Here is a 12650-nt window from a genome sequence, read left to right on the forward strand (position 1 = left end):
TTAGGGCAGACTTTATAAGTCAGTCAGAAAGTAACTACTTAGAAAATTAGTTTTGCCAGCAGTAAAGGGTAACAGAATTAGGGCTTGGTGATATAATTAAAAAGTGGGAAATAATACAAGTGAAGTTTTAACTACTGTTTGCTATATTACTGTATTCTGTTTTCTTAATGCACATTGAAATATAAATCAAAAGTGGTTTCAATTTAGTATTAACTGTATTTGTACTATGTGTGTATTTTGTAAGAAGCTTTGTAAATTTGCTCCATCTTAGGAATATTTCATATTAATGTCTTGTCTCTATACCCTCTCTCTAAACAAGTGGAAAATTGGTTAAACATTTGGGTTTCAAAGGATTTGACTGTAGGGAAAGTAAATAGAATTTACATGGGAGTAAATTATGTATCATTAATTAAAGAGATGTTTTCTTTAATGCACAGATGTCAACAAAAATTTATTTCAGACAGTAATTTCTCAGATTTGGGGTTTATATCCATAAGGGCTTCTGTTAAAGATTTAAAGGGGAAAATTTTTAAATTTATTTTTAAAATTTTGTTTTAGTAATTTTGAAAAGTTTTACATATTAAAGATTCATAAGCCATTGATTTAAACTGTTAACTTCAAAAACAAGGTTTACTCCATGGACAGGTTGTATCTTATCTGATAATGATGATTCTATATGTTTACTATATTTATAATCAAAGCTAGGGAAATGCATTTTTGTGTCTGAGACACAAATTAAAGTTTTTTATTTTTAAATACATGAATTTTAATTTTTTCATTTCAAAATTAATGCAAATTAGGTAAATTTAAATTAGAAAATAAAGAAAATATCTCACCAAATACCATGAACATTTTTGAGTATTTCAGTCTTTTTTTCCTCCTCCACTTGTGTTTAGAAAGAAATTTCTAGAAATGAAATTGTTGGTTTAAAAGATTTGGACATTTTCTTTAGTTCTTGATATAGAGCTTTAAATTTCCCTCTGAAATTAAAACTTTCCATTACGTCTCATCAGCAGTATTTGTCCTCTTTGCTTTTTGGCTAATTTACACTCAATAATTGAGTTAGATCTCATTATTTTAATTTGTACTTCTTTGACTAATTGCATTTATTTGATTATTGAACTTCTTTGTTTATTAATTAGTTATTGGGGTTTCCTTTGTTAATTGAGTTATTCCTGTACATTTTTCAGTTTCACTGTATCTCTTACTGTTTGTACATACAATATTATGCTTTCAGGTAGAATGGCATAGTGGTACTTACTTAATGTGGTTGGCTTGTGGCCCCCACCCTGAATCCCTCATCACGTTAAATTCCCAGCATTAAGAAAGTTTTAGTTTGATTGTTGCTTTCCAGTTTATATCCCACATATGAGTGAAATCATATGGTTCTTGTCCTTCTCCATCTGACTTTGCTTAGCATGATACTCAATATCCATGCATGTTGTCACAAATGGCAGTATTTCATCTTTTCTTACGGCTGAGTAGTATTCCATTGTATATATGTACCACATCTTTATCAAAACAAACCCAGACACAGACAATAGTATGGTGGTTACCAGAGGGGAAAAGGGGGTAACGGGAGGATGAAGAGGGTAAAGGAGGTCAAATACATGGTGATGGAAAGAGACTAGACTTTGGGTGGTAAGCACACAATGGAATATACAGATGAGGTATTACAGAATTGTACACTTGAAACTTACATAATGTTAACCATTGTCAGCCCAGTAAATTTTGAATTAAAAAAAAAGTATTAGTTCAAACAGACCTTAGGTAAATAACATAAAATGAAATACCACGTAAGAAGGGACAATACAGATTACCTAATTGTTCTAGCAGTGACTGTTTTATGGAGTTGTCTTCTTGTTGTAATTAGATGGGCAAAGTATCTTTGCAGAAAAAATGACTTAAGAAGTTTTTTCCTAATTATCTTTTGTTTAAAAAATTTAATGTGTACTTTTATAAAGTGTTTATATGTTACCAATAAACATTAAAGTTGTGTTGGACTTAACTGAAGCCAGTGTGTCTAATATATTGAGTCAAATGAACAAAAGAGGAGGAAAGACTAGAATTAAATGCTTTGATATCTGCATCTATCGAGAGATTTGAGTACCAGCCTGTCACTCTGAGGGTACGTATTTCTTTTTGGAAGTGTTCATATTTTTCTTTAAATTAAACTTTGTAATTAAATATTAATAACAGGAGCTTAAGGCAAAATTTATCATCTTGGAGGTCATAATAGTTAAGAAAAGAATACTGGATATAATCAATATAATTCATTGTAAAATATATTTAAGGAAAGCAAATTTTTAAAAGTTTAAGGGGAAAAGATTAGGGGTAAGTATCCCTTGAAAGAAATTCTGAAAGGAAATCATGTTTGAGGGATTTAAAAGATTTTTAAAAATTGTTTAGTATGTATTCTTCTAATTCTGTTCATTGCTTTGACAGCTTAATTTCAAAAAATAGGAAAAGGTATAGTCCAGAAATCGTAAGCTTGATGCCAGTAACTTTTATCTCTGCCAGCTGTTAGTTTCTTTTATGAGTTTCTAGAAATTTCTAGTCACAAGGAGCCAGAACAGTTTCACTTACAATTTATAACAGATCAAATTAAACTTTTCTTTTGTAAAATATGTGTTGTCTAGTAAGGACTATAAACCAAATATTTCAGAAAGATATTTGTCATGATTTCATCATGAATACATTAGAAAAAAATAGGCAGGATGAGAGTATACTGTTAAGTGAATTTTAGCTGACTGGCAGTGTCCAAGGAATATCAAATAAGGTCATCCTACAAGTAGATTCTGTTCTTTTTAATTTTCAAAAAACCATTGAGTTGGTGGAAGGCATATGAAGCAGGTTTGTGAAAGGTACAAGCATATTGGACTAGCTGCTGCATCAAATAGCAGAAAATGATTTTCGGATTACCTAAGTAGACTGAAAAGACTGTCAGAAGCCAACATAAAGTCAGCATGAAGATCTAGTTTTTGATACAGATTCCAATGAAAACAGTACGTTATAATTGTGAATTAAGTACTGTTTTAAAATAAGAAATAATGCTGCCGCGCCCCGCCCCCCCCAAGTCCATGTTTTGAATCCTAGAACCTATGAATATGTTTGTCACCTTACATGTGAAAAGATGTGATTAAGAATCTTGAGATGGAGTAATTATCCTGCATTATCCAGATGAGCCCAGTGTGATCCAAAGGGTTACATTAAGAAAGGCAGGAGAGTCCAAGAAGGTGATATGACAACGGAAACAGAGGTCAGGGAGGAAAGATGATGGATGCTACACTGCTGGCTCTGAAGACAGAGGAAGAAGCCCTGAGCCAAAGGAATGTAGGCACCCTTTAGAAGCTGAAAAAGGCAAATGGATTTTAGAGCCTTCAGAAGGAATGCAACCCTGCCAACACCTTGACTTTTAGACTAGTGAGAGTCTGACCTCCAAAACTGTAAGGTAATAAATTTCTGTTGTTTTAGGCTAGTAAGTTTGTTGTAATGTGTTACTCTAGAAATAGGACACCAACACAAAAGACAATCCACTAGATTCCATTAACACAGAAATACATCTGGACCCTGTCCATTTTGGAATATCATACTAAAAAGTAATTAGCCAGGATAGTCAGATCTAGAAAGCATTGTTTGGCAAATAGTTGAAGGTGTTAAGTGAGAGGGAAACATGCTTAGTTATCTTTAACTATTTTATTGTATGAGAGAGATCACTATTGTTCTGTGTTCCAGAGGCAGATCTGGAATAGGAGAGGGAAGGTACCAGAAGGGAGAGTTGAGGTCAGTACAAAGGAGACTGCTGTAATCATTGAATCTGATTCGTTAGGAGTTCTGGAATCTGCCAGGGATACTGTAAAAGTGGTGATGCATTTGGTGTGAGTACTAGAGTCGGTACTAAGATGCTATGCAGCTTTACAAGTCTTTGATACCGTAGATTTTCTCTATAAGGAAGATTTCTAAATGCAGCATTTGGATAGTAGATGTAATATAGAAAAGATATGGTAAGCCATAACAAAACAAACTTGAACCGTGAGTATGTGTGTAAAGATTGCCAGTGCACTGTATAGCTCATTTACTGAGCCACTTCCATGTCAGTTATACTGGGCTAAGAGGCTTATGTACATTATCTCATTGAATCCTAACAGCCTTGTGATGTGAAGTGAGTACTATTAATTCCCCTTTTCAGATTTAAAAAATGATTGAAGTTTAGAAAGTTTAAACTTGTCAGAGTTTATACAATTAGTAAATAGCAGACTACTATCATATTACTTTGACTAACCCCAAACACTGAATTCTACAGGTGTCACAGGTGAAAGATGTTCATTCCTTCTCTTGAAACTTTTTATTGGTATAAGGGATCATGATGAATGATTCTTCATATTTTTAGAATACTTTGTGTGACGCCTTCTATATGTCATGCAGCAGGACCATGTTCGTATTTAGGTTTTCTCATAGTCACTCAGCTAGTGACAGCAAAAAGTCAAACTCATATCAGTTGCTGGCAAGTATGTTTTTACTACTGTACTTAATGCCTTCAAATGTGGTCTTTACCTTTTGGGGCCTACTGCAGCTATTCTATGTAAGAGAATTGCATGGTTTTCTCGGGTTGCTTTGACACATTTGTTTTCATTGACAGATGCCATTAATTGTGATACAGGCTGTAATTGTAAGGTGAGTGCTGCACCTAATGATGTTTATTGAGCACTCGCCTGGTGCAGGTGATATACTAGTCATTCCATGTGCAAAAACTAATTGAGTTCTCGTTACCTGTGCAGTATATGATAGTAATACGAAGACACTGGGGCTTACAGAGCTAAAGTAATTTGCCCAGAATCATCTACATGGCTGGACCCCGTTTCAAAACCAGGTCTATGTCTGCTCCAGAATACCACATTGTCTGTTTTTTTCATTAGTAGTTTATTGGAATAATAATGTTTTATAGTTTTCAGCCTATATATATAAAGCTAGTAGGTTTTTTCCTTAAGGTTTGTTGGCTGAGGTGTTGGTCAGAAATAACTAGACTGAATTACCATTACCCCTGTTTCTACTCTGTATATACTACTATGTGTATTTAAACTTCATTGAAAAATACGAGAAAATTTTTTCTGCCTTGGCAATGTTGCTTTTTCCCCCCACAGTTTGTTCATAGAAATGTATTAATGGTTTAAAGACTACACATTATTGAAAGGTGACCAGCAGTTAGTCTGCGTTTTATTTTCCTTGTTTCCAAAACAAAAGAATTTTTCTCATTTATTGCCTTTCATATTTTTTTACCATGACCCCCACAGTAAGAATTAAAATTTTACATTGAGACTCAGGTGCTTGTACATATACTTAACCACACACAGAAGTGAGAAGTTACACCAAATAGTACTTACCCTTACTGTGTGCAGAACTGTTACATATTTTTTTACTCTATTCCACTAAAAGGTTCTGTCATACCCATTAAGCTCTTTTTTTATAATCTAATGTATCTCAACCCACAGTTTGAAAAATACTCCAAGATTATCGCCAGGATTCTTCCTTTTTTCAACAAAATTATGTGTAGTAATAGTAGGAGTAACAGTTGATGTCTGTTGTGTACTTACTCTGTGTGAGGTGCTGCATTAAGTGCTTTTATGTGTTCTTTGAATTCTTAAACTTCCCTAAATAAGTAGGGACTAGTATGCTCATTTTACAGATGAAAGAACAGTTTCTCATAGCGAGTGGTAGAGTCAGGATATCCCAGGTGATTGATTGAGCCTGTGTTCTGATTGTTACTCTTAACAGAAATTTGTTTTAGAAAATTCAGTAACTGTAGTCTAAGTCTTAGATCATCACAAGGTTGTATACTTTCAGGAGATTTCCTCAGCCAACATAGGTCACCATGACAGTGAACTCTTTTTATTTAAAATTATTGAATTGCCACCGTGCTCTAGATTCAGGTAAGGAATCAGTACATTTTCTCTAAATTTGTTGCTTGGCTGGACGTGCCAGTTTACCTCTGTGTCACTTTTTTTTTGTTATTAAGAAATCTTTGGGTCCAGTCCCTCATAACAAATATATTTTAGTATTCTCATTTGGGTCTACGTGCATATTTGTTTTTTACTTGACTGTATTGTCTTTACCATCGTTAATGTCTGTGTACTATTCCTCAATACTAATGTATTACAGTATTAATTAAATTCCTTATTGTTAGGTACTTATTAGAAAGGGTTTGAGCTTTGGGAGATGATAGCCCACAGATTGAGTTTACTGTTAATTAGCTTTATGACTTAGAGAAGATTCTTGAACTTCTGTGCATTAGCGTTCTCATCTGTAAAAATAAAATTATAATATCTACCTCACCGTGATGGCTATTAGTTTTTCTATCCAAATAAGTAGTGTCAGTGTACATAGTTCCTGTAAAATGTGTCAATTTCAGCATAATAATTTGGATCTCTATCTAATGAAGGCATTGATCTAAATATTAGGGGGCCTGTTTAATGAATTTGTGCCTTGAAAAAAATCAGTGAAATATTAGTAACATTTATTGAGCTTTTAAAAGGTAATTTTTTAAACCTCTAGTTTTGAAACCTCAATATCTGCCTGTAGTGTTTTTCTTCATAAATCATATCATGTTTAAGTTTTAAGAGAGGCATTGGTAAAGGAAAGGAAAGGGCATCTAAAAAACTTAAATGCGATGGAAGCCTTATAATGCTAACAAGAAGTATTTTAATGATGGTCACCTGTAAAGCGTTGAAGATGACTGTCTCCTCTTTATGTGCCGAGCACTGAGCTTACTTACCAAGTTGCTTACTAAGCTCTCAGATATTTGTTGAATGAGTGAAAAATGACCCAGTACTGCATTTCTTCCTCTCCTGCCATTGGTTGCTTAACCAATTGGATTTGGGCATCACTTTTAAAAACTAGCATCGATTCAGCCACCCAGTTGTCAGACTGAGTGAACAAGGTTGGTTTGTATCCTCATAGCATTTGACCTTGCCAAATGCCTTTGATTTCTGGAATTGGTCTTGGTGTTCATTTGTGCAGCGCCCTACTCTATACCACATGGGAATTTTTGGTATATACCCTTGCTAGGTATACGTTCTTGGCTACCTTCTTAATAGAAGTTCCTTCTCACCCATCCTCATGGCTTCTTGATTCTGTGACCTTTCAGTTTCTAGCCTGGATCGCTCTTCTGTGTTCAAGATTCATATTCTAGTCTCTGCCTGAAGTCTCTGCCTATATATTCAGCAGGCATCCCAAATTAAATTCAATATGTTTTATTATTATCCCTGAATCAATATAATAGACAGGCACATGTGCCTGGTTGATATTTTGCCTGTGTTCCCCATCATAGTCTATGGTCTCTGCATGTACGAGTCAGTAAGCAACATTGTATAGTATGGAGAATTGAAATAATTCTAAGGTTTATTTGGAGAAACATGTATATTAAATCAAACAAGAGATTTAAAATGTCATTATAAAGTTGAATTCACAATTTCTTGATTTAGTCAGGAATAAAAATAACACATTTAACAAATCACACAATAGTAAATCCAACCATCAGGAGCGCCCGTGACAGTTTAAATCCAACCAAGATATAATGAGAGCCCACAGAGGGTTATAAGGATAAAATCCTGACATCAAGAAGCTTATGTCTAGCTTCTTAAATTCTTGTTTTTGTTTTGCTTAATCACAGGCATATATTCACCTGGGACTTCTAAAAGGATATTTCAAAATACGTTTCGGGGCTTCCTGAGCATAATCAACCTTATATGAATCATATTTCTATTTCTTTCCAATTAATGTTAATATTTCAAATATGAAATCCCTAAGACATGGACCTTTACTAGACTACTACTAAGAGGCCAGAATGATGAACAAGTCTCTCTTCTCAGAGTACAGAGTAAATAGGCCTTCCTGGAAACATATCCTAAAAATTCAGAGAATTTTCACAGCTTTCTAAAACTACAGATACAATAGGACTATAGACAACAATAATTTTATAACTTAAAAATGGTTAGAATATACCCTTTACAAATGTATGTTGTGTATTTCATGGTGTTGATATTTTTTGAATTTGTATTTAAGTTGAACAATTATAAATGGTTTCGTAGTTTCTCATTGGTTTATATAATTTCAGAGATTACTATCTCCTTGCTAATTGTTTTTCAGCGATTAGCATTTATTCTCAAGGATAATTTTTATTACATTGGTAAATGAAAAAGAATCATGACCTTATTTATTTACAGAGTCTCTTTTTTAAAAATGAATTCCTGTGTTAATATCTTTGTTTCTCCTATTTTCTGTATCTTAATATTATTTATGGAAAAATTCTACTTTTCTCTGCGTTTATATTGGTTATAAAAATCATACTGATATTCCATACTTCTAAAATTATTGTTTTCTTTTTTGCTATTTATTTAAAATTATCTTTTCCCATTGTATTTTCTAAATGACAGTGCAGGTATATAGGAAAACTCTTGATTTTCCTTTACTAGCCAAATTTTTAAACTTAGTTCCAAAAGTTTGTTATTCTTAGTTAATAGATTGCAAATACTGTATTTCCCCGAAAATAACACATAACCAGAAAATAAATGTTTTCTGAATTTTGGTGCTTGCAATTTTTCGTCGCTTTTGTGTGGACCATCATTCTTAACTGTCATCATTTTTGTTGCCACTCCTGTCTCGTAAGTCTTCAGTTAACACTTGATTTAATAGTAGATTTAAAGGGAATAATATTTTGACCCCCAGACAAGATGAGTGCAAAAAGAAAGAGCTATTCTGTCGAGTGCAAGAAAGGTATCGTAAAGGACTCCCGGGGCAAGAATCTTACAGCTTTCTGCAAAGAGAAAAAGTTGGATCTCCGAATGGTTCGAAAATGGTGAGCAGAGTACTATGCCTCAGTCAACAGGTGGACAAGGGAAATGCTAAGAAGCACAAGTGTGGATCAGGTCAGCAACCATTATTTCCTGAGCTGGAAGACATCATCTGTGAGTGGACTGCTGACAAGAGAGCAAAGGCTTTGGTTGTGCACAGGGCTGATATTCAAGCATTTGCCCTTGCAATGGCACCACAGTTAGAAATATCCCCAGAAGAATTCAGAGCTTCACAACACTGGCTGGAAGGCTTCCTTCAGCCATGTGAACTGTCTCTAAGTTTGACAACACTGTTCAAGCTGGAAGATACTGAAGGTATTAAACGTGCGCTTGCATTCAAGCCCTTTTTGATGGCACTGACTTTTCTAAATACCAACTCTCCAACATGATTGCTGTGGATGAGACTGCAGTGTTGATGGGCCAAGGATCTCAAACGGCAATTGAGCAGAGAGGGGTGCCTTGTCAATCCACATTCCCTCCATTGGTTACGAAAGTGCACGTGTTACCTGTATTTTGGCAATTCGTCTGAATGGAAAGAAAGCCCCACCTCTAATCATCACTGAGGGCTAGAAAAATAAGGTTGAACGTGTTTCAGGCATTTATGTTCTTGAAACCAAAAAAGCCTGGTGCACACAAGCAGTTACAAGGAAGTGGGTCTATTTAATGCTGCCACTTGTTTTGCGAGGTGGCCAAAGAGGTCTGCTATTCGGGGATTTAGCCAGTACTCACTGTGCTAAAGACATGAAGAACTTCCTTGCAGAGAGAAGACTAGATCAAATAATGATTCCCGCAGGAATGACTGTGTATCTCCAGACTCTTGATATTGTAATAAACAAGCCATTCGAGGACCATTTGCATATGGAAATCAATGACTGCATTGAAAATAGAATGGAAAGAAATCAGCGTGGAAACTTTGTGAAGCCTAGCCTGCAAGAGGTCGTGACTTGGATGAAGAATACATGGGATAAAATCACTGACAGCTGTGTTGCCAGTGCACTACGAGCAGACTACATGGACAAGAAGTGCTCATTCAAGGAGAGCTCTATTGCTGGACATGAGAGATCGGGGCTAATGATTCTACAGGAAATGGAGTCGCAAGAAATTCAAGTTGGAATTCGGGGTTTGGAGAGTTATAATGACGTTCCAGAAGAAGATGACATGACTGTATTTGAATAAATGTAGACTTTTGTACGTGAATAAATGAATAAATGTAGATTGTACATGAATAAATGTAGATTGCTATACATGAAAAAATAAGACATCCCCTGAAAATAGCCCTAATGGCGTCTTTTGGAGCAAAAATTAATATAAGACCCCAAATTAATATGTCTTATTTTTGGGGAAATACGGTATCTTTGTAGAAATGGGGAATTGACCTCTAATTTTACCTTTAATTAAAAACTTTTTTTTTTTTGCTTGTTTTTTAAGCTCTTTTCACTTATGGATATGAAGCCTCCCATCTCTCGAGCCAAGATGATTCTCATCACAAAAGCTGCTATTAAAGCCATTAAGGTAAAAGGGGAGTAAATATATTTAATTTGAAAATGTTTTTGAGATTTTGAAAATGTTATTAAACATGAGAATTCATCTTGTGAACACTAATCAGCTTTTGCTGAAGGTACATGATACTACAGTATGGTACATTTGCATTGTAACATTATTTCAAAAACGAGTTTTACCCCTTTTTGTTATTAGTAGTTTCCCTGTATATTTTTTCCAGCTTTATTGAGGTATAATTAACAAATAAAAATTGTATATATTTAATAACACGTAGTAGAACATGATTTGATACACGTGTACATTGTGAAATGATTGCCACAATCAAGCTAATTAACACATCCATTATTCATGTAGTTACATTTTGTGTGTGCGGTGCTAAAAAATTTGAAATTCCCAGAAGTAGAGAGTTGAGTGGCAGGTGTTTTTCTTTATTTAACTTAATCCTTGTCATAAATCAGCTGAATATTAGGTTCATTTCTATTGGAAAAAAAAAACCTCCGGCTCCATGAAATTAAATTTCTTATCGAAGATCAAACCTAAATAAAAGTGACTCACTTAGAAACTGCATGATTTAGTTCCAGTTCCATTGTTCCTTTCCCTCTCATAAAGTTGCCTGATATACTGCTTTATGAATGTTTATTGATTAAAAATCTAAGAAAAAGACCTATTTGATGGGGGTTTATAGTTTTTGTTTTAGTTCATTTTTCTGATTTGTTAATGGTTTTTTCAGTTGTTGACTATAGATTATTTCTCGTGGTTTATTCAGTATTGAGAATTATTCAAATTGTGCAAGTTTCAAGGTTTTAAGTAGTTTCTAATTACATTATAGGAAGTGGAGAAACATGTAAACTGGACAATAATTTTCTTTAAATTCTTTTTCAGCTTTATAAGCATGTAGTTCAAATAGTAGAAAAGTTCATCAAAAAGGTAACTATCCATTTATTATTACCTCATTTTAGTTGTGTTCAGTATTTGTAATTTACTTTCTAAATTGTAGTGTGGATGCTTGCTTGTAAAGCCACTATACAAAAAAGTTGTCACTAGAAGTTCTTTTTAATCTCTAGAGGTTGGTTTGTTTTAAGGAAACAAAATGTATAGCAATACTATTGATGGAGCACTTACTATGAAGAGGCACTTAACAGTTTCTTATCTGCTGGGCAAGACTCTTCCCTGAGCCTGATATGCCTCCTCTGCCCTCTGCCCTGTCTGTTCGGTTGGCATTTAACTCATCTTGGAGTATTTCCAATGAAATCACTTTGTAAAGTTTACCCGGCACCAATCATAATTAAACCATTTTCAGTTCTACAGTAGTGATATGTTGTTTATAGCTGTGTGATTGCCACATATCTGTCTCAGTAGAGGACTAAGAACGGAGACTTAGACATCTTTGTCATCTCCGCCAGTCCGGAGCTGTGCCATGTAGTACATACTAACAAGTGTGTGTGCAGATGTCTCTGATCCATGGCCTTGGAAGACTCCCTGAGAGATGCGAGTTAGAGCTTCACCAGCTCTAACTGGTCATAGAGGTTATTATAGTAGGAAATTAAAGTAAAATGGAAAAATTAAGTTACCTGCATGCCACCACTCCACATCATTACAAATATTTACATTTGGATCTACTCATTTTTATTATTTACATTTATAAAAGGAAAAATGGAGACGTGGATTGATAACCTGCTTTTCCACTGTATTTATCATAAACATCGCAGAGTATTCCATCCCATGATGGTTTCCACCATTTACTCAGCCAGTTCAGTTCCCTATTGTTGGACATTACACAGTGGCTGGCCAATGGAAAAAAATTAGATGTGTCATAATTGTTTTTCTTAGGATAAATTTCTAGATGTAGAATTGTTGAATGAAATGTCTTTGCTTTTATTGCTAAATCATCTCTCATAAAGGTTATACCACCAAAATGTATGTAGATATGTATTTCCTTATTCTTTTTATCTTATCAATTTCTTAAGCCAAAAATCAACTCTCCTTTTAGTTTTGGTTTCTCTGGTACTATAACAGAATTAAAATTGATATGTTGTTAAAATTACCTTTTTCATAATTTTAAAAGGTAAAAATTATTTTTTTGAGCAGGATGAATTGGAGTAGAAACTATTATAAAGAAGTGGACTTGTATGGAAGTGGCTTAGGGATTGGTAAAGTAATAGTGATTCTGGGAAATTGTGAGTGGGGGAGGTACAGGGATTGAGGAAAAGTAAAATACTGGAGGTATGAATGTCAAGAGAATGGTAGTTCTGTATAGAGCTGTGGGACATTTGACAAGCAATCCAGTAGGAGCTAAACATTGAA

At 34.3% G+C, this 12650-nt stretch overlaps 1 protein-coding gene across 4 annotated transcripts in view; it reads left to right on the top strand.

Moving 5' to 3' along the window:
* Positions 1 to 12650, top strand: part of SCAF4 (SR-related CTD associated factor 4) — a 59386-nt gene that overhangs the window by 11713 nt on the left and 35023 nt on the right. For all 4 annotated transcript variants that reach the window (XM_019730173.2, XM_019730175.2, XM_019730174.2 and 1 more), the window contains exons 2-3: positions 10275 to 10358; positions 11229 to 11273. In XM_019730173.2, the coding sequence (XP_019585732.2) occupies positions 10275 to 10358; positions 11229 to 11273 (129 nt within the window). The remainder of the gene's footprint in view (positions 1 to 10274; positions 10359 to 11228; positions 11274 to 12650) is intronic.

Source organism: Rhinolophus sinicus, linkage group LG01 (genome assembly GCF_036562045.2).
Source record: "Rhinolophus sinicus isolate RSC01 linkage group LG01, ASM3656204v1, whole genome shotgun sequence".
Classification (NCBI taxonomy): Eukaryota; Metazoa; Chordata; class Mammalia; order Chiroptera; family Rhinolophidae; genus Rhinolophus; species Rhinolophus sinicus.